Source organism: Gossypium arboreum, chromosome 7 (genome assembly GCF_025698485.1).
Source record: "Gossypium arboreum isolate Shixiya-1 chromosome 7, ASM2569848v2, whole genome shotgun sequence".
NCBI classification, from domain to species: domain Eukaryota; kingdom Viridiplantae; phylum Streptophyta; class Magnoliopsida; order Malvales; family Malvaceae; genus Gossypium; species Gossypium arboreum.
In genome coordinates, this window is record NC_069076.1 from 104,721,860 (window position 1) to 104,748,697 (window position 26,838).

Below are 26,838 nucleotides of genomic sequence, written 5' to 3' on the forward strand. Positions count from 1 at the left end.
CTCGGAATTATTCTCATATTAAGACTTGAATTTTGTTTGGTCCAAATTAATCCTTAAACTTAACAATATAATTCCCATATTAAAGCCTAAACTTGACAATTATTCTCATTTTAGGATTTAAACTTTAAGGACTAACTTGGATAAAAAATTTTAAGTCTCAATGTAAAAACTATTATAAATTTTAAGGACTAACTTAAATAAAAATATACTAATATTAATAAACTATAACAAACTATAAATATATGTAAAAAATATTTTTAAAATATTGATAAACTCAAATCGATTTCGTAGGTAATCTTATATTTGTTTGATTAGTTAATTATTGTTTATGATGGGACCAAAATTCAATAGTTGGTGGACCATCTCAACCCCAATTTACATGTGATGGTTGGTGAAAGGTACTATCAACCTTTTTTATTCTACCTTTTATATTTTTGGATCCAATCAGATTTATTGATTTACCTTTTATATTTTGAATTGTATCGGATTTATTGATTAATTTTTATATTTTAGATTGAATTGGATTTATCGATTTAATGTAAGAATAATATTTTTAATAAAAATTAAAAGCATGATGAAACTGACGAAGAGAAAACATTCTCCTGTTAATTTTATTAGTTTTATTTAAGTGGTAAGACCGAATCATTAAAAGGATAATTGCATTAAGTAAAATACATATTTTAATAAATTAATTATTATATTTAATATTTAATCTATTTTTGAATTGATAATCAGATTCTTTTTAAGAGCCAACCAAATGAATCAATAGTCCAAATGTGGCACTAATTTGATTTTGGATAAGTTATTATAGGTTAATTTATTTATTGTTTTCATCTTTATACGAATTTAACTCAAGGATTTAATTTTTATATTTGGATAAATTATCACGAGAGTTCAAACTCCACGTTAGTTGATTAATAGAATTTCTTTTAACAGTGCTAGTGATTTTGGTTAAGACATAAATTAAAGCAGTAAACTAAATTCCTAAGTTAAATATATTATAGGGACGAAAACTATAATTCCACCATTTTTTTTATATTTTCATATGGGTAAAAGTAGCATGTGAGCCTCTTACTAAATTGTATTATGCCGTCTCTAATAAAACAATGAATAATTCAGTCTTTGTACATTAGATTAAACAACAATTTGATCTTTTTATTAAAAATTTCATCCATTTTTACTGTTAAAAATTGGTCTCTTTGCGTCATATTGTCATACACGTGGCACATTATATATCATTGTCTAGTCATTCCATCAGACACACTAGTTTTTAACAGCACAAATAGATGAAATTTTAACAGAAATGACAAATTTGTTCTTTGATCTAATGTGTAAGGACTAATTTATTCATTTTTTAAGTAGATGGGATAAAATATAATTTGACTCCTAATATAAAGACCTCTGTTGTACTTTTACCTTTTCATATGTGATAATGTAATAACATATACTACTAATATTCTTGAAAATTACTAACATTCATTGGGTAGAGTGGCGAAGAACTTGATATCCTTTAAAAAAGTTCCAAATTTGAGTTTTGTTGATAAAAAATAGTGGTAAGAAAATTTTATCTTCTATTCTAAAGGTTTGACTTGCTCGACTCTTGCTACATATATAAACATTGTTTTTAAAACTAGATCAGACTATAACGAATTGGCCGATTGAACCGAAAGCCAATCAAGTTATAGGTTCGAAATAAAGAATTGGATTAGTTAACTTGTGAACAAGTATGAACTAATTGAACTAGTCCAAAAAATCGGTTGAATAAATTTTTCTTTTCTCTTTTTATGAATTTTCAACAATTTATTTAATTAAAGCAAACAAACTGATTTAATCAACAATCGGTGGTCCAACCGACTTGATTAGCTATCAGATTCTAAAGATGTTACATATAAATGGACATTAATCACCAAGTCGCCTTTTGGGTATCTATACTACTATATAAGGCCTCCTTTGTTTTGACATGATAAAATAATGGCTAAATTTCAGTTATAATCCTTCCACTTTTATGAGATTACATAAGATTAGTTAAATTTCAATTTTATTCTCATATTTCATTCAAATTTGATATTTAATCTCTATACTTTAATTTTGACATAATTGACACTTTAACTTTTATAATGTCTTTAGTTAGTCTATACATTTTATTCTGATTTAAATAATGATATGAGTTTTTAAGAATTATTAACACGTTAAAGTTCTCTATTAAATTTAGGTCGATTTCAATATCGTTTTTTTTGTTACAATGATATTAAATAAGTATTTTTTAAATTTCAAAATATTATATCAATAAATTTAATAATTTTTTAATAATATTAACAAATAAATCTAAAATTTTAAATATAAAATATAAAAAGACTAAATTCTTAAAGAAAATATAAAAATTAAATTTCAAATATAGAAATATTACACCAAATTGGAGTAACCAAACCTTGTTGAGTTTCAACAAAAGTAAAACCGTGTCTTTATTAGAGAAAGCCATTAACAAATACAGCAAAACACCCTCCACCCCTTTATAAATTCCTTACCAACTAATTCAATATAAAACCTCACAGTTTCTTCTTCTTCTTCCCTTTATACTTTTCTCCCCAATTGTTGCTTGTTATATAATGGCTAAGCCGAGGATTGTGATAATTGGAGCAGGAATGGCTGGTCTTGCAGCAGCCAACAAGCTTTACACTAGTTCAAATGACTTGTTTGAACTATTTGTTGTTGAAGGTGGTACTAGAATTGGGGGAAGGATCAATACATCAGAGTTTTATGGTGATAGAGTTGAAATGGGTGCTACTTGGATTCATGGTATAAAAGGTAGCCCAGTTCATCAAATTGCTCAACAAATAAATGCATTACAAGGGTCTGATAAGCCATGGGAGTGTATGGATGGGTTACTTGATGAACCAAAGACCATTGCTGAAGGTGGGTTCGAGCTAAATGGCTCTATGATTGAACCCATATCGACACTTTTTAAGAACTTGATGGATTTTTCTCAAGGCAATGAAGCATCCAAATGGTGTTCGATGAGTTGTCGCTTACGTAACAAAAGTGTTGGTTCTTTTTTAAGAAAAGGCCTTGATGTGTATTGGGATTCTAGTAAACACCGTGAAGAGCTTAAAGGGTATGGTAAATGGAGTAGAGAGTTGCTTGAAGAAGCCATTTTTGCAATGTATGAGAACACACAAAGGACTTATACATCAGCTGGTGATCTTTTCAGTTTAGATTATGAAGCAGAAAGTGAGTACCGTATGTTCCCTGGTGAAGAAATCACTATTGGTAACGGATATTCCAGTATAATCGAATACCTCGCGTCGGCACTCCCACGGGACGTAATCCAATTAGACCGAAAAGTCGCTAAAATCGAATGGGATCGTTGTGATTCGAGGCCTGTGAAGATACACTTCTTGGATGGATCTTTTGTGTTAGCTGATCATGTTATTGTCACAGTTTCGTTAGGGGTTTTAAAAGCTGGTATTTGTAATGCTTCAGGTTTGTTTAGTCCTCCACTTCCTTCTTTCAAAACAGATGCTATATCAAGACTTGGATATGGTGTTGTTAACAAGCTGTTTCTCCGATTAAACGGTAATCGAAAACCCGAAGAGTTCCCTTCCTTGCAAATGGTGTTTCATCGTTCGGATTCCGAGTTAAGGCATAAAAAGATCCCATGGTGGATGAGAAGGACAGCTACTTTATCCCCTATTTACAACAATGCAAGTGTGTTCCTATCTTGGTTTGCAGGGAAAGAAGCTCTTGAACTCGAAAGACTTAGCAACGAAGAGATTATAAACGCGGTAACAACGACAGTTTCGAGTTTATTATCGAAACCCCATAATGAAATCATGTCTGATAGCAACTCCAATGGATTTGAAGTGAGCTTTGTTGATGTATTGAAGAGCAAATGGGGGAGTGATCCATTGTTCTTAGGGTCTTACAGTTATGTTGCTGTTGGATCGAGTGGTGCTGATTTTGATACCATGGCTGAACCATTACCTACTGATGTGTATCATCATCGTCCCCTTCAAATTTTGTTTGCTGGGGAAGCTACACATAGAACTCACTATTCCACAACTCATGGAGCGTACTTTAGTGGTATTAGGGAAGCCAATAGGCTTCTTCAACATTATCATTGTGTTGGGGTTTAAGAACTTAGAATTTTTAATTTATTTTATTTTTGGAATATCTTTTCTTTTAATGTGTAATGTCATGTTAACCTACTATTTTCACGTTTTACTCATAAAAAATTAGTTAATGGATTTGACGACTCGTTTTTGCGTTAAAACTGAAATTTTAAAATTCAAAAAATATAATGACTAATAATAACTTAATTGGAGAATATGGACTAAAACTATAATTTTACTTATAGTGGAAGATAATTGCTGAGTTTAACCAAATAAATTTTATTGTTAAAATTTGGTTAGGAACTAAAATTCCAAAACTCGAAAAATACAAAGATTAAAATTAACTAATTCAAAAAGTATAATGATTAAAATTGATCAAATTAAAATATAAGGACTAAATCTAAAATTTATACAGAGTTATCTTTTACCCATATATAATATTTGCATTGATCTTCGAAGCAAATACCATTTTTTTTTTTAAAGACTGTGTTTTTGGCATTGAATGTTTGATAATAATTGGGAGTGTGAAAGAACATTCAAGCTTTGGATCCCTCCACCTGTGTTTCGTTTATTTTACCTTTGATTTTGTGATTTCAGATCCAAACAGGTCCTTATTACCAATGTCAGATAGTACCAGAGCTGCTTATTGCAATCTGATTGCTTTGATTTTTGGTTGTTTGGTAGGGGACCCATTGAAAATGATATCAACTCCATGCATAAGTGATATTACGTACACACAACGCTTATTGGATTAAATAGTAAAGAATTCCACATCCTTTAAATAAGATAAGTTCAAGGACGAGAATACACCAAAGAGACATTGCAGACATACACAAAGGCAGTTAGGTCTTAGCTTCTTACCAGACAGCACAAGTGGCCTACAGACTACCTCTTGGTATCATAGATTTCTCTGCAGAGCAAATCCATTGCTTTGTATGATATAGAGGTATAGAGAGAGACATAGAAAAGGACAGTCCATAAGCGAACAATATCAGTTTAATTTGCTACAGATTTTTCTGTCTAGGATCATTTCTCTTCTGACGTATCCCATTTCTATCCCGCCATATGTAAAAGTGTTATCAAAATTCCTATATTAAAACTGAGATTGTATTTTGCTCTCTCTATTTAAAAAAATGAATAAATTAATTCACGTTAAATCAAAAGCAAATTGATTCTTCTGTTAAAAATTCTATTTAGTTCTAATATTAAGTGATGACATATTAATGTCTCTGATTGCTTGAATTAGTCCCTCTCGAGTCGAAAATGCCATCCATTTCACTATTTATTAAAAAATTCATATATTTCTTCTATTAAAAATTCTATCATTTTACTTGAATTATCGCTCCATGTTAACATGAGGTACACATGGCATATCGAGCGTCATTGTCCGGTTGGTTTATCAACACTTAACAGTAAAATTGATGGAATTTTAGTAAAAAAATTAATTTACTATTTAATCTAATTAAATAAAAGAAAAAAATATAATCTAACTCTTAATATAGGGCTTCAATAATACATTTATTCCAACTATTCAATAGGATCGATGATAATGGTTTTTAGGTCCATAACACCCTTAATAATTGACCCTCATGTTTATAAAGATGCCTCATGGTTCAAAAACCAAATATGTAACAACAATAAGCGCAATCTATCAAGGATTATTTTGAAAAAAATCCAAAATGATTTGATATTTTAGGGTTAAAGAGAGCAAATGTATTGCTCCATTATTGTGTTTATATGTTTTCTCCTTGTTGAGGTTTTGTTGAGATTTAATAGGTAATTAGTATGGTTAACGAAATAACTAAATAATTATAGATGTATCTCATGTTAACATATAATGATCAATTTTAATAGTAAAATTGGATGTAAATTTTAATAGAAAGAACTAATTAGCTATTGACCTAACATACGAAATTAATTTAAAAATATAGTCAGACTCTTAATACAAATGGTTTTTCTATAAAAAAATTCATTCACTCTTATTGTTAAAATTAGCGTGGTTAATGGAATAATCAAATAGTTACATATGACGTACCATGTAATCTCATACTAACATGTAAATATTAATTTTAATAGTAAAATTGAGGTGATTTTAACAAAAATAATTAATTTACTATTTGATCTCACTTATAAAACTAATTTACCTATTTTTAAATAAAAGACATAAACTATAATCCAACATTTAGTATAATAATACTTTTATTGAATAAAACTGATCATTTTAATCTAATTTTTATAATACTTTTATTGAAAAATCTTATCTTATCTAATTCATAAACAAACAATTAAGAATCTCTAATTTTTCGCACACACCAACTACTTAAAATCATCAGTTTTAATCATATTGCTAAGGGTTTAATTCCATAATTTTCTATGACTACACCCTCTAATTCACAAAGTCTTTGCAATTATCATATATATATATTGTATTTATATTCCAACAACCATTGCAGAGTAGTGTATTACAAGCAAACTCTTGTTCCTTTTCATGTTATTGCAGCCATGTCTCATGATTGGAACTTAGTAACCATCAAAACCCCGACACGTGTATGGTAATGCTACATGTTAGGATCAAGACATTGTAAATCTCAAATCATTTAAAAAGAAAAATGGAACTAAAGTTATTACAAATGCAACGTGTAACCTAAAGATTGAACCAATTTTTTGCCCAAAAAGTAACCAAAAGAGGAAAACAATGCCTACTGGCCGACCAATCACCATTTTTCAATTTGTCATGTTTTTTCAACTGAACAAATCCCACCTTATTTTCCCTTCTTCATTGAGTTCTAACAAGTAATCTTCAGACAAAATATGGTTTTAATTGCTTTATTATGCTTAAGGAGACAGTGAAAACTTATGTAAACTATGTTGAATTAATAATAAATTTGTTATCTTAACTGGATGTTTGAGATTGTCTTGATAAATTACCCATCATCACTTTAACGATAACAATTAACGATATTATCAATTTGAACCTACTAAAAATATTATAAAAGTAAATGATTAAATCACTATTTGAGACTTAAACTTGGTAATTACTTATGGTGGAATCTAATTTTTTTGGTCCAATTTAGTCTCTAAGTTTGGTAATTATTCTCACTTAGGACTTAAACTAATCAATTATTCCAACATTGGGGCCTAAACTTTTTTCTTATCCAAAATAATCCTTAAACTTGATAATTGCTCCCAGATGAGACTTAAACTTTAGAATTTTTAAGGAAATATCAGGGATCAACTTGGATAAAAATTTTAGACCCCAATGTAGTAATAATTTTCAAACTCTAATTCCTAAAAATAATTTAACAGGACGAAATTATGTCAAATTAAAATAGAAAATTAAATTCTAAATGATAATAACCTTTCTAACCTTAGAGAACCAATGATCCTCTAGCTTGAGGATTGTCTGATTTTAGTGTTATCCTGTTAGGTATCTAAGGGAGGTATTGAATCCTTTTCAAGGTTAGAGAGTAGACACTAGGTCACTAGCTAGAGTAAAATATCCAGAACTAGAAGGTCCCCATCCTATAAAGTCTTCACCGGGGGCCTGACTAACAGTAGGTTTACTAAGGAAAGTTTCAATTACTTCCCTGGGGAGTTTACATGAAATAGCATGAGATCCATGGACCGTCCATGTATTTCTGACTTGGTCAAAAGTCTAGGTGGCCTTCGAAAGAGGTAGCAGACCTCTAATTTAACAACCTAGAGCAATACTTAATAAAGATTAAATTTCCATACAGATTATCTTATCAATCACAACCAATAAGCTCTTCATTTTAATTGTTAAAATATATCATAGATCCTTCTACTATTCACAAATTTCGAATTTAATTACTGTACTTTTATTTTTAGAAATTTAGTCTCTCTTTCATATTTTAAAATTCAAGTCTAATTGTTAACGTTGATAAATTTGTTGATGTGATATTTTGAAATAAAAATACTCACTTAATTGTTATGTAACTAAAAATTGATATCGTAAAGAACATAAATTTTAAAAATAATATTAACAATATTAATTGTTAGACATGAATTTTGAAATCTGAAAAGTAGATAGACTAAATTCCTAGAAATAAAAGGATATGGGTTAAATTCAAATTTACAAAGAGTACAACCTTAATTCAATTATACAACCTTAATTCAATTATCATGTATCTATAATATTATTTAAACTTATAATTGAGTTTGTGTTATAAGTATAATATTAGTTCAGTTAAAAACTTACCAAATGATCAAAATTTTAAAATAAAAGTCATTTATTAAAAGGATTATATAGATAATTTAATTTGTTTTAAAAATAAAAAAACACTATAGTTTATTATTTTATTGTTGAGATAGTGATACAACATGAGAAGGACAAGGAGGATATAGTGGTAATAACTGAGGCCAGTTCATCCAATTGGGGCGAAGAGTCGGAGATTACAAAGAGTAGAGGTGAAGAAAGTATGAAGGCTAAGTATTGGGAGTAAGTTGATAGAGTGTAAGCTTTGTATGCTTGAGAGTCGATCCTTTCTTCATCATCTTATGGGGGTATTTATAGACAGTGTCTCGCGTAAGGTGATGTTAATGTGTTCAACTTGCCATTAAGCAATCATTGCAGGACGCATGGGGCAAATATCTTCAATGGGATGAGTCATGTCTATGACTGGATGGATCCTATCATTCATTTTGATTTGGTAGTACAGAGCAATTGAACTCCCATGTATTTTGGTGACCAAAAAGATCACGTTCTTATCAAAAGGCCAGGAGTCTAGAGAAATGGATGGTCAACCTCTTTGAATAGCTACCTCCCACTTATTTAGGTGGTTAGGATTGGAGGTGAAGCTTTTGGTGTTCCTTCCGTTGATAGCTGGCGAAGTTTTATCCCTCGGATGGCCTTTTATCTTGCTACATGTCATTATTCGTGGGAGGGTTATAACATATATCAATATATTTATTAAAAATATCATTACTTAAATATTTTTATATGATTTTTATCTCATTGCTTAATGTTAAAACTATCACAACATGGATCTAGTCATGTCGGCATAGTTAACACAAGTGAATAATTTTTCCTTTGGGTGCTAACAACCTAATTTTTTTAAACCAAAATTAAATTATCAATTTTTGGAAGGATCAAGATGCAATTATTGGATTAACTTATAACTTTATAGTTTAATGGTTATATTTTGAGGATAGTCCCTCTACTTATTGATTTATATGGATTTAATCTCTGTATTTTTATTTTCTCAAAGTCGATCTCTCTAGTTTTTGATTTACTCATTTTCATTCCCTTTGTTAATTTTATTCGTTAACTCTATTAAAAATTAGGTACAATCACAAATTTAGCCCGTCAACCATTACAAATTTTCTCAATTGACCCCTACCCTTTTTATTTTTCTTTAATTATTATAAATTTTAAAATATATAGAAAAATTATAAAATTTTCCTAAACGTTCCAACATATTAAAGATAGAAAAGAAATTACTATTAATCACTACTATCATAGATTCTAACATGTAATTCACATTTAGAGATAATAAGTATAATGTATGTTAAATAATCTACATTATAAATTATTGAACTTAAACTCAACTTTCAAATAAATCATAAACTTTTAATTTAATCAAATAAAAGTGGATAAATCCGCATAAATCCATAAGTACAAGGAAATTTAACTAAACCACAAATTTTCCATACATACCTCTTTACCACCCTTGCGTAGCCCATTGATAACTACCTAAGGCCCAGAATCATTTCAATTATGGCGGGAAATCCCATCATCCTCCGCCGCTATATTCATCATCATCAATCGCCCGTCACTGTATCAGCCGTCTGATTGTCGGAAAACCATGGCGACGACGCCATCAATCACCGATCTCTTCGCTCAACTCGCTCTTCACCTCCAATTACCGATCAACGCACGCGAAAACGAAGAGGAAACTCTCAATCTCTCGATTTCGAAGCTAAACCAATCTCTCAACCTCAATGAAAACCCTAATTCTGAGCTTAGGGTTTTGGATACCGCTCTATCTCTTATGTGTTTCAAGTCGCCCCAGGTGAATTCACATACAAATTTGTAATTTTTAGGGTTTCTAATAGGAGATTACCCAATTGCCTAAATTTTATTATTTCCCTTAGGTTTTCGATTCACTGATCGAGTATTTAGTGAAGACGATCATCAGCGTTTTGTCATCTTCGGTTACTTTCAAGGTTTCGCGGCTTCAAAATGAAGAGTTTTTGCTTATAGATAGCTCAAATTTGGGTCTACATTGCGTGGAATTGGTTGAAATGTTTAACAACATTCACGCAAAGATACAAGGAAAAGGTCAATTTTTTTATGCTTCATTGTTATTACTAGTTTGAAATTTATTTGAATTATACTAAATAAAGTAGTGGAGGATTAAGAAGATTGATCTTGGAGAGTGGAACCTCCTTTTTATTTTTTGAAATAATATGCTTTTGATTATTTGTTCTTTAGATTTGGGATTGAAATATTTTGTCTTGTTTATTCTATGATTTTGGTGGATTTCATTACCTGTCACATAATATGATCTTTGTTTTGCAGGGTTATTTTCTCATTTGCTGTTACGAGCTGTTTTAAGGGTAGCGGTTTTGGCATCTTGCTATCTGTCTTCATCCCCGCATAAACCTATTCTTGTAGAATCAATTGAAGGAAGAAGTGCTGCTGTTTCCAAGTTGCATTGTCATTTACCTGCTGAACTGTCCCTCGAAAATGAGGAACTACCATTGAGGTTCGTTGTGAACAAAAATTGCTACTACACTATACAGAAGTTAACCAACTTTAATTCTTGGTTAACTGTTGATAAACTTAGCATAAGGGGAAAACGGGAAGAGTGAGAAGTATATTGAAGCTTGATTTACATATTTTAATAGACTTTTTACTACTATTTACCACTTTACATATAAGTGCTCAAATGTTTTGTTTTAGTTGAATTATGTAAGTTATTGTTCTAAAGATTTATGTTTTATTCTTTGAGCAGGTTGTTCTTCTGGTATCTGGACCCCCTAACTCTAAAGCAAGCTGTTTCAAAGATATTACAAGATACCAGAGAAAGGCCTTTCCTTTGTTTGAGTGAGGAATTTCACCAGAGAATGGATTGGCGTGCCATCATAATATGCTTGGCACTTTCTCCTGTTATGTTTATCGAGACCAGAGCTCTATTGCATAACTGGTTTCTTAGAACGTAAGTTCCCGTCTCACATATATTTCAGTTTCTTGTGACTATTGTTTTAATATCTTTGTTGGATGCACTAATTATTTTCAGAATGTGTTTTCCAATTGGTTCCACATTACTTATAGCATAAATAATTTCCAACAACCTGATTGCTCTCATTTTCTACAAGTACATATTTGTCTCTTAGGAGGTGTATAGAAGCAGATTTGAATTGTCTCTTCTTTCATGTATATGTTATGCACTTTTTGTTTTCACCACTGTGATGATCATTATGATTTATTCATAATATGTTGAGATATTGTAATGGAAGCATGTTATGGAAAACTCCAAGGAACTTAAAAGTTGTTTACAGTTTGCTGATTCTATTGACAATACATTTTGACTAATAGATAGCATGTAAGATGTGTTATATCATTAATTGTATTTGTTTTCATCTAGTGTAACTTAATTAACAAGCATTTCCTCATTATTAATTTAGTTTTAACACAGGGGTCTGGCTTTTGTACTAGATCTTCTGGCTGGACTAGTGGCAGCAATTTTGGATGTAATTTCCAGACCAACATGGTGGGGCTTATCTGTGGAAATGGGATCTAAGCTACCATTTTCTAATGCATATTTCCCAAATAAGAACCATTTATTGAGGATTTTAGTTGGAGCCTTCTCTGTTGAAAACTTTATACATTTAGTGCATGCCACAAGTGAACTAGTATCTCTTGGTGGGGAACAACTGTGTCCAGCTATCAAGTCGACAGCAGTGGCAGTTCAGAGCATAGATCACAAATCTCTCTGGTAAACTCCAATACAAAGTGGTTAGCCCCCACTCCCAGCGTATTCTTTACTCGAAAAATTTAAGATGAAATATTTTCCTTGCAGGGCTTTGGCAATAGACTTTCCTGATTGGTTCTATTTTGCTTCTGTTTTACTCTTCTCTGAGAAAACTCTCCAGAAGAATTTTCAAGCTAAATGCTCATTTTCACCCAAAGTTGGAGAAGTACATGATAAGGAATCATTGTCTACATTTGCTGCAAGGTATATTGCCTGGATTCTGAGTCCCACTAGTAAAAATAATCAGGATTTTTTAGTTGATTTTTTGACTAAAATATCTCTGTCTTGGGGTCTGAAACAATTCGACTTAGCTATGCCCAACAAAGAAGGAGCTACAAGCAAGAAGAAACTTAAGAAACCAAAAGTTCATAACAAGATGGAGGGTTATGCTCAGGCAAAAGAGTATGATTGTCAAATGATTGGGATCTGGCTCAATGAAACTGAAAAAATGTACCTTGAATATGGTAGTAATACAACCATCAATGGTTCTGCATCTGCTGATTCAAATGCATTCTATGTTCTTAACCTGCAGCAAAATGTTCTTTTAAGGAGAATCCTATTAGGCGTATTGATTGGTTGCCCCAGTTGTATCACTGAGAATGGATGTGAACTTCTGCTGCACTATGCTGCAACAGGGAAAATACTTCAGCCAAGGGAAACTATGCACGCCGGACTAAGACATATAAAACATAAGTCTGAAAGGGAGGACTTAACTACCTGGATTGACAAATGTAGTGAAAAAGATGTTTTAGCAGGTGCTTGTCTTGTTTTTGGCTTGACAGATGCTGTTGATAGTATATCTGCTTCATTTTTCAAGACTGAAGAGAGTGGGATAGATTTTATTTACCAGGTGAAAGTAAAGGCTAGGAAGTATTTAATGAAGTGCATCAATAGACTATGCCAGCTTAATAATGAAAAAGGAGGAGTTTCGATGTTAAGGGACGTACATAATAGACTGGAGCGATGGAGGCATCAAGGGCGGGAAATATTACAAGTTCAGAAAGATGTAGATGATATCATCAATTACTTGAATCAGAAAATCGTCAAGTCAAATAAATAGATCAAAGAGACACTAACATCGTCAAAGGATTCATCATGCAAAATGCTATTGAAATGCTTGGATTTATTACTTTTCCATTTACTTTTTACAAGGAGAAGCAATGAAATTGCTTGCCTCTAAAGACTTTACAAGCATAACTTGATTCCAGCAAAAGCTAGAGGAATCCTGGGTATTAGAAAGTGATCCTAAGTATGCTTTATAAAGCTGTATCAGACAAATAATAGCTTCTCTATGTACATAAAGCTTTCTTTTCCGACCATTTCACAACCAATATTTGTTGTTGGCCGAACAGAGTATGCTGTACTTCACTTGATTCACACACTTTATTGCCTTCTATCATATTCAAATCAATATCTTCTTTGCAGTAACGGAATGTGTAAAGCTTGAATTACCTTTGAAACTCACAAGGAGACTGAGTATATATGTACTGAATATGAACTAACTGAACTTCATTATCACAAATCTATCTCTTTAGACACCAATTGCAGGCAGCTTCAACTGAGAGCTTCTTCATGCAGTTGCAGTTCTTTTAACCAAAGCAATCCTAGTTGGATCACCACCCCATTCTTCAAACACAACCAAAAGGTTTCCACTCGGCTTCACCCACGAATGTGGAACATGGTACCTGTAAGTATAGACTCTACCATCAATACTTTTGAATCGGCTAAATGAATCTAACGTAAACTGAATATAGTTTCTCACCATCTTTGAGAAGGCTCTCCACAGTTAGTTCTACATTTCTTGTCAGTATAAGTTCCGGCATAATCACAAGCACCGCAACTACCTCGAGCTATATATCCAGGCCAGTGGCGTCCTATGCTCTGGCCATTTATCCATACTTGCCCTTTTCCCATGCTACTCATATCTAAAGCTAACGGTTCATTGCCTCCCGGTGCGTTAAAAGTTGTCTGTAAAACAATAGATGTTAAATATTTATATCTGATTTGATCTATTCTGTCAAACATGGTATCTATTGAATCAAACATGGAAAGTGGAAACTTCCTAACCTTGTACCAAGTCATAGGTTGTTTCTTCACCAATTGTGATCCTTGAACCCATTCAACTGAAGAGCTTCCAGTAACAGTGTGAAGGTTTAAGGCTTCCCCTTTTAAACCAATCTGAAAACATCATCCCGACATTGTCTATTAGAATATCGACATGCTTGTAACTGCAACAACTTAAACTCCTTTTGAATGCTTTAACAAGCATTCAAAAAGTTCCAGTCTGGTAGAGCAGTAATCAGAACAAACCTTGTAAGACCAGTTTTGCTTGGATATGTCTCTTGTCCCTTCATTGAGACCCTTCAATGTAACCGGACCTAGAATGCCGGCATTCCATGTCTCAAAATGAGTGCCAACATTCTGAAACATATGAAATTCAACAATATATCATTGAAAATCAAAAAAATCAAAGTCAACATTAGAAAACTGACTGAACTAACCGGGAGCCCAACTGCAACGCTTAATAAAGAAATCCTGTTAATCCCAGCTCTTAGCTTGACATTGTTGCTGAATGTTAGTTTTGGATTGTCTAATCCGCCATACACGGTACCTGAAAACAAGAATAGAGTAGATAGTAAGGTCAGTTCCAAGTTTTTGCTTATATTTAGGGTTTAAAGTTTAGGGTTGAGGGTAATGAATGAAGAGTGTCTGAGTTTCAGGTTTACCCGATAGTTGACCGTTGATGAAAACATGCAAAGCATGGCCTGCTGACCAAACAGTGAGAATAGGACCTTGCCCACCCTTCAAGAACCCTTCATTAGGGTCGATTTTTACACTGGTTGGACAAGAAAATGAAAGGAAATGGTGTTAAGGAAATCGAATATGATTTCAAAGGTATTGTAATACGCATTTGGGTAGGCTTACTCACTCTGTCATGTACCACAAATAATCTGACGCGTCTCTGGTGAGATATATTTGTTCCCAGAGACCATTATGTACAGTTGCTTCTCGATCATCAGCAGTGGGGCTTTGTTCATTGTATGATTGCCAAGAAAATGCTCTGTTTAGAGGCACCATTGCCTTCTTTGAGCTGTGAGCACCAATCTGTGCAACAATTGCATTCAAATGTTAAATTTTACATTAAAGAGCTTTTGAATTTCATGCAACAATATCTTTTCCTTACCCTGGCAGTATTAAAAACAGCAGTTTTACAGTCCGGGAGGATGCTGATGGACCAACGAGGTAAGTCATATTGACCATTTCCGAACTTTACTTTTACGGAATATCTCGTGTCATAGTTTGCTAGGAATGCAGCACATGCACCGGACTTAGACTTGAACACATGAGCCTAGGAAGAAAAACAATCATCAATTAGGAGAAATTTCTAATTCCGGAACCGAAACAACGGGGAGATGAGTTCTCAGCAAAAAAACTAACCTCTTGTTTACTTCCAAGAGATGTCACTGTAGGATATGCAGAAACTAAAGCTGCTTCACTTGATTTGATTGCTTTATGCAAATCTCTTAGATGTCCCCATTTTGGTTCCCTTGTAAGCCCTGGTTTAAGATGGAAACAACCATTCATGAAACTGCACGGTATGGAACAGCACAGCACGGTGCTCTCTGATTAAGTAAGTTTGAATCTTTAACGCATATATTGACATACCATATTCATCAATAGGAGCATCATAATCATAGCTAGTTGCAATGAAGGGACCACCGGCTGTCCGGCCAAAGTTGGTTCCACCGTGGTACTGAACCAAAAAAAGGTTTGAAAAAATGTTAAAAACAAAACCCAGTGACCTCAAGTAAAAACACAAAAGAGACCAGAACTTAATATACCATGTAATAATTAACAAATGAACCACCATTCTGTATGAACCTTGCAACTGAAAATGCTATGTCTTCTGCCGGTCTTGTCGGAACTGCACCACCAAACTCCGTAAACCTAGAACCGAAACCGGATTAGCATAATAAAAAATCATATAGGCAGTATAAGTAAAAATTGCGTTGACATACCAGCCTGTCCAGTTTTCAGTCCACATCTTCGGTTTATATTTTGCATTGGGTGTAAAGTTCTCACAGTAGAATCCATTGCAGGTGTTTATCTGTGACGGTACAAAGATATATATATTAGAAAAGACAAAAGCACTAAGAAATCGATGTGGGACTCAAAACAACATTGTTCAAAACCCCACCAAGAAAAGAGGATACAATAATTCAAAAGGGTATACTAACAAAAGCAAAAGCATTAAGAAACTTATGACATTGAAAAACTTACCACAGGGTCTGGTGCATCATCTTGCTTACACATAATCCACGGGACACCGGTCCGGAGTCCGACTGCCATTTGTGCAGCCCATTTGGTGTAAGATTTGCCAGGAGCACCGATTTCCCATTCAACCGGACCAAACTCATTCTCAATCTGTAATATGATAAAATTCATTAAAAAAATGAAAATAAAGGTTTTGATTGAATATCAAGATAAAAATAAAATGAGTTTTCTTTTTTAAAACCTGAGCCATAATTATTGGACCTCCCTGAGTCTGAAACAGCTTCTCTGCTTTCATCATGTTGACTATCTTCGCTGTGAATTTTTGCATTGCAGCCTATACATTATAGTCAACATCAAGTTAAATTATTTGATTAATAAAATCATTAAATAAATAAAAACAATAGGGTATTTAAATAAAATCAAGATTTTAAAAATTTTCAACCTTGAAAGGTCCATTATCTGTCCTGAAAGCAATACCACGAACATATTTGAGCCAAACAGGGAATCCCCTGAATCATTTAAAAAAACAGAGTGTATCAGTGTCAATAACAGGATTTGAAACGGTGTCATTTAAGTATCAAACAAAAACTCGAACCATATGATTGGTAAAAATGGCAATAATTACCCAAAGTTCCATTCAGCACAAACATAGGGACCAATTCTGAGATTAACATAAAGACCAGCTTGTTGGACCAGCTTAACAAATCTAACCAGATCATATCTATCCTCAAAATAATACTGCAAAAAAAGAAAAAGAAAAAATTAAAAATTTTAATATAGAAAGAAAAAAAAAGTTATGAACTTTATGAATCTGAATGAAAGTGCATTACTTTTCCAGGAGAAGGCTCATGTCCATTCCAGAAAACATATGTTTGTATAACATCTAACCCTCCTTCTTTAGCCTTTGCTATAAGATCGGGCCACATCTGCATATGCAACAAAAAATGGCAAATTAAACAGTCCGTTTTAGGGGTCTGGTCCGACTGAACTCGAGTTTTAATGAAAACCCAATGTGGAGAAGCTGTTAAAATGTATATATCCAAACATGAATTGTAAAACATATATGAAAAATATAAAAAAGAAAAAGTGTATATATATACCTCAGGGTTTTTCTGGGGTGTATATATATACCAGACATGAAAACAGTCCGTTATAGGAGTTTGGTCCGGCTCAACTCAGGGTTTAATGAAAACCCAATGTGAAGGGGTGTTAAAGTGTATATACCCCGATCACCGACCGTAAATGGACATGAAAAATAATTTTTTAAAAAGTGAGTATATATATACCTCAGGCGTGCTTCTGGGGTAATGAATAGAACCAGAAAGGAGAATCCTTCTTCTGCCATTAATGATGATAGCTTTGCTATCGTAAGAAACAGTGGCTGAAACCAAGGAAAAAACCCAAGAGGAAAACAATAGCCATAACATGAACAACATGTTGGCTCTTGTTGTTGTTGATGATAACATGTTGTGTTTGTCCCACATTATTAAACAAACAAATCACTTTGAAGAAATCAATGAGCTTTTTTTTTTTTTTCTATTCTTTTTTGCTTTTATGAATTTTACATAAATGGGGAAAGGAGGCAGAGTGTTAAAAAAGAGTTTTTGGTTTATGAATGAATGACAAAGCGAAGCTGTGCCTCTGCAACTGCTTTTTATAAGTGAGTTTGAAGGATTATAAAAAAGAAAGTGAGCCCACATTTTTGCCTTTTGTGGGGGGAAGGAAACTCTTTCACCCTCTCGCTCATACGAAAACTTAACATCCGTTTCTGGTTGAATTATGTTCGTAGTCCCTGTACTTCTATAAGTTTGACATTTAGTCCTTTTTCAATTTAAGAATCATGATCCTATCATTAGTAGTTTTGGCTAAAATTTATCAATTTAATATGTTTATTTTCTGTTAATCATATATCACATCACGTAAGGACAACTTAATCAATATATCAATTTTACATCTTTTATTAAAAATATTTACGATTTTCATGATTAGAAAACTCAAATCATTTTGAGATTGAATCATTTAGGTTCAAATCATGTTAAATTCAAATGTTATTTGTTAGGGTCATTCCGAATTTAATTCACTTAAGTTCAACTTCTCGTGATTGAAATTTTTACGATCAAATTAAATTGGATCGAGGTTGTGCCTAACCTTTGTACGTGTGAAAATAGGGGCAAACAATAATGCTTTTGTTGTAGTATCTTTTGAAATTGTTGTGACTTGAAGAAAGATTCTACCAGTACCAATAAAGCAGTATACTTTATTTATTTATTTAAATATTTATTTCCATTTTTTCTTCATTTATCCATATATACGTGTGTATATTCCATTCATAAACTATTATTTTTATTCTTTTATTTATTCATTTATTTATTTGAGTAAAGGGTATCAATTGTTTTGCTTAAAAGAGCAATTGGATGCTTTTTGTTTCTCTTTTCTTCAATCAATAGATATTGTCCTGTTTTGTCCAGTTCTCAATTTTATTTGATTTTCTTTTACCAATAATTCTATATTTATCTACAGTTTTATTATTATTGTTAAGTGGTTTATAAGAAATAAACAATTCTTTTTAATAGTTTTAACCCAATTAGTATGTATTTCGATTATCGATTTAATTCATTTCTTTTATATTTTTTGCGATGTATGTTCGAAATTCATGACTACTCTTATCAATAATGCTATTTTCTATGTTCAAATTTGTACTCTTCATTGAGAGTGTAATGTGCCTTTCATATCACTTTGTACGATTAATATTTTAACGATTTAATCATTAAATTTATCGGTATAATTGTACATGTCATGCATGTAAATTTTTTAACCGACCATGATATATTCATCTTATCGATCTAAAGTACTATATATATATATTGATATTTATTGAACAATTGAATGTTTTTTCCATAAAAGAAATAATTAAAAATATTAATTTACATCAAATTTAACATGCATGATTTATATGAATGGAATGTGAAATATGAGAGTTGGATCTTTATCCATATATACTTGTAAGTATAATTATACGCAACTATATTTGTAACTTAAAAAAATCAATAAAATTTAGAAATTATGTGATGAATTAAACTCTTATGTTCTGTACCCAAACTATGAGTGAAAATTTTTATATAAAATATATGAAATGACGTAAAATTATTCTAATTTTACAATAATGTAAGTGGATATTTACCCATATCTTATATTTGTAATTATGATTATACACGTAACTACGTTTGTAACTTCAAAAAAAAATCTATAAAATTTAGAAATTACATGATAAAATAATCTCTTACGTTCTATACCCTAAATATGAGTTGAAAAACTTATATGAAAATGAAAATTTGGATGGTAAAATTGAAGTTTTAAATTTAATAATATGTGTGGCTTTTTATTAATTATATATTAAAAAACAAAATAAAAGAAATAATCTCTTAATATTATAACTTATTTTGTAAAAATTATTTCTTAATTATTTTTAATTGAGTTAATATTCAATTGACTCGTAATATTAATTCAGTAAATTATTTTAAGTATAGAATAGACAAGGCGAAGGGAAGAGCAAGCACGACCCTAACCCTCTCACCCTTAAAATAGAAAATTGCTACTTTAGACCTCAAAATTCATAATAACTTAAATTATTATATAGTAAAATTATAGTTTGATCTCTAAAAATACTAGAATTTTTATTTAATCCTTTTAAAAATCATAAAAATATAAATTAATAAAAATATGAAATTACATTTTAATTTTCATAAAATATATAAAACAACAACTATTAAAACCTATTGTTTTTATGTAAATGAAATGTCGAGGATCATATCGTGACAAAGTTCTTGTGTTTTTTTTTCTTTTAATTTTGTTTTATATATTTTATAATTATTTGTTAAGAGATAATTATTTTTTGTTATTATCACTTAAAATAATTTTTAATTAGGTATATTACACAACAAGAAGCAATGATTCTTTTTAAATGAATGAATGAGACATATGAACTAAAAGAGAAATATAACTCTAGAAATAATTTAACTAATTTGCATTGAAAATATAATTCCACGTAAATGAATAAAATATATATATTTTATTTTTACCATTATATATATTATAAAATTAAATTCAAAGATTGTAGGATTAGGACTAACTACTACTTTAAATAAAGTCAAGCTGCCGCATCCCTAAATGTTTTTCTCCAAATGACGTATAGCTCCTTGATTTTCTTTGACCCCATATCAAATTGGATAAAAGGGCTAATTGCACTATACATCCTAAATAATGGTTTAAAATTAGTCCTCAAATTTCATAACGTTTTAATTGAGTCAAATCTTTCTATTAACTTACTCTGCATTAAAATCTAATTTAGGCAAGGTTTTTTCAGAACTATACTTGCGGTTGAATTGGTCAAGCCACTGGTTCTTAGTTTTTCCGATTCAAACAAATAAAGCATTAAAAATTTTAAATAAACAATAATAATAAATAGAGAAAATCAGATTAATCGATTTTTTAATCTAATTCAACCCATATTTTCGAACCAATACTCTAACTAATACCTTGCCCAATTGATCCGACCCGATTTTCGAAAACGATAAACTTAGATCTAACACCAACCATATTTATATAAAGATAGTGGAATTGAGATGAGATCATTAAAAAATAAAACAGCTGTACCATCCTTGAAAATGAAGGCAATAGAGAATAAAAATCATAATTTGTAAGATTTCATTTTCATTGTTTATTTAAATAATTAATAATGGGTTTACGTTTATAATTGGTGCTTCATTAATCAAACATCTTATTATTTCCTTTAATTAGAAATAAAATAAATCAATATACAGTTGTTATGGTGGTTGGCATAAATAAATAAATAAATAGGTGATCAACAATTGATTTATTTGCTTTGCTCTAAGGGAAGTTAGAAATTTTTTGAAGTTAGAACTAAATTGTATATTTTATAAAAATTAAAATAAAAATTTATTATTTTTGAGAGTTAAAATTTAATTTTATATTATACATATGTATTTTTTAGATTTTATATAATATATAGAAAGATAAAATAAATACTCTTAAAATGATACTTATTACTTTCTAAAAATAATAATTTTTAATAATTTTATAATTAAATTAAAATTCGATTAATGGATGATATTAATTCAATTAAAATTTTAAATTATTGTATACGAGACTCATCTAAAAGAATATAATTTGATTAATTATCATAAAATTTATCCACACAAACATACTCATGATCATGACTACGATAGAGTGAAGAATATTAATTTAAATTTATTTAAAAGAAATTATTAGATGTCGAATAATTAAATCCAATCATTTCGAGAATTTAAATTTTTTTATATTAATCATCGTGCAAGGAAGTTGATTTCGGAAATTTTCTTTTGTGACCCACTATAAAAACACAAAATTTTATAATATAATGTTTATAATTAAATTTATTTTTTTTACAATTATTTAGTTTGAATTTATTTTAATCTGAGATAATAAAAAAAAATCTTCGCTAAAACTCAACTCAAAAATTACCAACATAATGAAGCAATTAGACCACCCATCTATGAATAGTTCTACACTTGATACATGACTTATCAATGGAAAAAGAACCTACTTTTTTATATAAAATAAAATAAAAATTGAAGTTATTAATTAAAGATGGGTTACTTTAAATTATGCTTAGATACTTTGCCTAATTTTGTGATTGGTAAAAGTGATTCCCTTCAAAAACTTATGGCTTACCTTATCTTTTGACAAAATCCACTATTTGGTTCAATTAAATCATGTAGCTGGTTTTTGAACCATTTTTAAAATATGGGCTTCTTTATTTTTTTAATTGAACAATTAAAGATATAAAATGTTCTTATCTAGTTATCCAATCCTTATCAACTTCTAATTAATTTTATTATGCTATTAGTCCTTCTAATTTTGTCATTTTTGACTAAACGGTGGTTGTTAAAATTTTTTTTTTTTGTTATTTTCAACATCTTATGTAACAAACATATTATCCCATGTGTAATGCCGTGTTTGTTTGCTATTTTCTGGCATTACTCGAAAAAAGTGTCAATTAATGAATTTAATGGTTGTTGTTTGCATAGCGATGGACATATCAAAATTCGTAAAGTATAGGGACTGAGAATGGTCAAATTGAAGAACATGGATAGGGATGAAGTCAGAAAATTGCTTTTGGGGGCCAGAGATGAATAACAAATCTTTTGTCAGGATCAAAGTGTAATTTTACCGTTATACAAACTTATAATTTCTAACTTCAAAGAGACTAAAAGGCATATTTACCATTGGGTGGGGGTGCGTGCCCTTATCTACATCCCGAATATAGACAAAATCTAATTTTAGCATAACATAAGATACATAACAAAATTTAATCAAACATATTTAATAGGTATTGTTTGGATCATGATTAAAATTTAAATTTTGAAATGTACAATAACTAAAATAATTTATTTTAAATTTAAAAATAAAGTATATAGATTAAATCCATAATTTACACATGATAGATGGACTAATAGTGAAATTTGACTTTTTTTAAATTTAAATTTTCTTTTGTAAACTCATGAATCATTTTAACATATAAAAATGTTTTTTTTTAAAGAAAGTTCTTTTTTGTAAATTTTCTAATTTTACCAACTAATAGCAGCCCATTTAATGTGTGAATTAAATTAGTTTCGTAAGTGGTTAGGACATAAGACTAAAAAGTGGTTCATGCAACCTTGTCAAATTACAAGACATGAAGTAGGTTTGGATAATAAAAATTTATTGTCCTTTTGACTCAATTGGGTGAAACTTTCATTTTTTAATTTTAAAATTTATAAATATAACATTTTATATCTTTATTTATAATATTTTATTAAAACAAAATAATATTATTTTAATCATTAAATAATAATTCACTATATTGAATCGAACTTATTATATTATCAATGTTTACATATCACTGATGCAATGGGTGTTTTTTGGCTTTTAACAGTGATTTCTTGATTGACCGGAGTTTGTTATTAGGTTGGTATGATGATGGAAGGTTAAAATGCAATTTTAAGCAGTTTTTGATTAAAGTGGTACATCTCTAATTTGTCTTTAAATTCTTTTAGTGTTGCGTTTATACCATTTTGTATTCTTCCTCTTTTAGGATTATTCTGCAAATGATATTTGTGCATCATTTTATCTTGTGTTATTTATCGTTTATATTGTGTACTATATTTTTACATTCTTATTGTTTATAATTCATATTAATAATAGTATTTTATTAAAAGAAAGTAAAGAAGAAAAACCATAAGTGAAGCTAAGAATTTTATGTTCGGGTAAAGACAAAATTATAAAATTTTGAATGTTAAAGTTAAAATTTGTTTTAAAAGGAATTAAATTAAATTGTTTTTTAAGAAAAGAAAAAATAATTTTTTATCTAAAATGTTTATAGGTTAAGTCGAATTGAATTCGAATTGATTCTAAAAAAATTCGAGCTTATACTTGGCCAATTGTCTTATTTTAATGTTTAAAATGGTTTTATAATTAGATTTAAATAAAATATTTTAAAATTTATTTAATTTGATTTGAACTGAAATAAGGAAATTCAAGATTAAAAATTTGTACCTAAATCTTAAGGAGTATATATATATTTGAACAATCTAATTATAGGTTTTTATCATATTTTTTTTACACAATACCAGGAATTATTTATAGCCCCATCCCAACCCATAATTAGGAGGATAATGCACTTCAATGCACTCAAACCTACATCTTTATGTATTGACAACGATATTTATACTAATCAAATTAATATTCAATCGACTTAAAAAGTATATATATGTGTGTGCAAGTTTAGTTAAAGTGTTTTGTCACGTTTTAGTTCTTTAAATAGGAGTATATTTTGGTTGAAACTTTAAATACTTTATTTTTGTCTAATTGTCAAAATTTACGTTTGCCTTATTTCATTATTTAGTTCTCTTTAATCTAGGGCAAAGCCGAGAATGTTTTTAGAGGCATCGAGAAAAAATTATAAAAAATTAAAATTTTATTTTTATTAAAAAACTTAAATAAATTATTAATATTTTAAATGGCCAAAAATAAAATTTCTTATTAATTGGAAAAGCTAAAAATCTTAAATTGAATAATTAATTATTAAGTGAAGCTAAAACTAAAATTATTCCATTAATCAAAGGAGCTATGCCCATTGCTTACTCATATGTATTATTGTAACGTGTGGGTCCCTGTCTCACCATGTGCATATGTTATTTGTAGGTTTAATTTAGTTATTCATCTGTTGTAATTTGTACAGAGATAAATTTAAACAGAACATATAAGGGCTTGTATGAAAAAATTGTTATTCAAGTTCTTAATAAATGATTAAATTATAAATAGATATTTGATAAAATTATACTTTGACCATTTAAATTAAAATTCTGTGTTCCTTTTAAAACCAATAAAATTATAAATTAATACATGATAAAATTATATTTTAACCTTTTAAATTTTTATAATTTAATTTTGTTTTTAATAAAATTCTAAATTCGCCTCACTTTGTATTGGTACGATTCTATGTTATAGATATTTTGTATTTATAACAAAGAAACTATAAAATAAAAAAAATCATTCTTATCAAAACATAAAGGATAGGAATAAAAGGAAAATTAGACATTAATATTTTTTATGTTATAGACTTGTAGCCTTTTAGGTATTAATTTTTTTACATTAAAAAATATAAAAGAAATTTCCATTTCCATTCATGCCCATACTTTCTAAAGCTAATTAAATTAGTTGTATATGTAGAAAAAAAAATATTTGGTTAAATAGGTTGGTTTTTTTAAAATTTAATGAAATAAGTTATTTTTTTGAAAGAAAGTATAAAAGCGCATCTAATTGGACGAACTTTCTGCACAATTAGTAAGGAAAGCGTGCCAGTTGAATGTATTTTCTTTGGAATTTTGAGAAAACACTTCCAGCTGGACGCGTTTTCTCTAACATGTTAGTAGGAAGCTCGCCCAACTGAACGAATTTCACATTCTTTCTCTAAAAATAACATATTTTTAAAATTTTTAAAAATTTGACCTATTTAGTCAATTAATAATTTTTTTTTACATATATAACTAATTTAACCAAAATTAATAGGGTCCCACTTTTAAATATAATTTTAAGTGATTTCTTACGTGCAAAATTAGGAAAAATGGGGTCCGCATGTATCCCATAAAACGGGTCGGGTTGGACCTGTTTGGGTCCCTCCGAAGATTAAACCCCATACGTTTTATCCGAATCAAGCGTACGTGATTAATCGTTATATAATGATTTAAAGGATGAAAATTGGACACGCCATCCTGTTTGTGGGACCATGTTTGTTATCTGTTTTAATCTTATGTGATAACGTTCTTGATATGTAAATGATCCAACGCTAAGGCAGCCTTTTATGGAAAGTAATCATTGTTAAGTTTTTGGTTAGCTCACTCAATTTGATATGGAGGTGCTGATTTCATGGATCGGATCGGGTTACCGCCGGATATTAAAAGTCATTTAAGTTTAGGTTTGAGTTTAGTCTAATTTGAATTTAATTTAGAATTGTTTAAAGGATAGGATACTAGCTCGAGCCTAAAGGCTCACCTAAAATATAAGAGAGTTGAAATAAAAATATAAGATCCGAAAAAATAGATTTGGACAAAAAAAATTTAAGCTTATTTAAAAATATAAATAGGACTCGAGCTCCAATTTTCAAGTTTGAGCCTTACCCAACCGGTCCTATTTCTACTTTTATAATATGTTGTTTTATTTTATATTTATATATTATATAATTTATATCATATAAAATTAAATATATGATTATATATAATACTATAATAAAAAACATTAGAAAATATATATTAAGTTGTTTATGTGTAAAATTTTAATAAAAATACATATATTAAATATTAAATTAAAGATAATATGTTTTTATGAATATAAGTAGACTTGAATGATTTTAATACTTATATTTTAAATCTAATTGGACCTAGACAAATATAAAATATACTAATATCATATATAAACTTAATTTATAAATATTTCTATTTAAATTCGAATAAAATCGAACCAAAAATTTTGAACCCAACAAATCACCCATCTCGTAATCAAGTCTAATTGGATGAGCTTCCAAATCATTAGGTTGCCAATATCCTTTGTTCATAAGAAAGAAAAAAAACAACATTGCCAATATCCTCAATTCATTGGGGGAGCCGGGGGGGGACCATTTTGTTCGTGAAGAATCGTGTGGGTCCTTTTAACGTGGACTTGATTGAAATTAAAATTAAAATTAAAAATAAAAAATTCAAAGTTGCTTTTTTATTTTTTCTTCGATGGAAAAGAAAAGACAAGTTGTTTCCTTAAAGCAAAGAGTGGAATGGCGTACCAAATTTGATTCATCTTCATATGGGTTATGTTGTAAAATTAAGAAAATTTAAAGGTTGCTACAGATATCGATGTTAAAATGAATT

At 29.8% G+C, this 26,838-nt stretch overlaps 3 protein-coding genes across 3 annotated transcripts; 2 read left to right on the forward strand and 1 right to left on the reverse strand.

Moving 5' to 3' along the window:
* Positions 1-2,411: 2,411 nt before the first annotated feature.
* On the forward strand, positions 2,412-4,270 carry LOC108472562 (probable polyamine oxidase 5). The gene has a single exon (XM_053030503.1). It carries the CDS (start codon positions 2,607-2,609, stop codon positions 4,131-4,133), a length of 1,527 nt encoding a protein of 508 aa, XP_052886463.1. The 5' UTR covers positions 2,412-2,606; the 3' UTR covers positions 4,134-4,270.
* A 5,478-nt stretch (positions 4,271-9,748) lies between these two features.
* Positions 9,749-13,480, forward strand: LOC108452785 (uncharacterized). Its single transcript, XM_053030935.1, has 6 exons — positions 9,749-10,141; positions 10,224-10,410; positions 10,651-10,837; positions 11,087-11,290; positions 11,771-12,067; positions 12,149-13,480. Exons 1-6 carry the CDS (start codon positions 9,935-9,937, stop codon positions 13,164-13,166), a joined length of 2,100 nt encoding a protein of 699 aa, XP_052886895.1. The 5' UTR covers positions 9,749-9,934; the 3' UTR covers positions 13,167-13,480.
* LOC108452774 (beta-galactosidase-like) lies at positions 13,196-18,043 on the reverse strand. The gene is made up of 18 exons (XM_017750569.2): positions 17,668-18,043; positions 17,212-17,307; positions 17,007-17,119; positions 16,824-16,890; positions 16,623-16,715; positions 16,388-16,531; positions 16,126-16,214; positions 15,949-16,054; positions 15,773-15,860; positions 15,545-15,663; positions 15,291-15,455; positions 15,036-15,211; positions 14,833-14,942; positions 14,608-14,717; positions 14,417-14,527; positions 14,174-14,284; positions 13,869-14,074; positions 13,196-13,791 (listed from the first exon to the last, which is right to left on the reverse strand). Exons 1-18 carry the CDS (start codon positions 17,863-17,865, stop codon positions 13,677-13,679), a joined length of 2,217 nt encoding a protein of 738 aa, XP_017606058.1. The 5' UTR covers positions 17,866-18,043; the 3' UTR covers positions 13,196-13,676.
* Between the last annotated feature and the right edge of the window lie 8,795 nt (positions 18,044-26,838).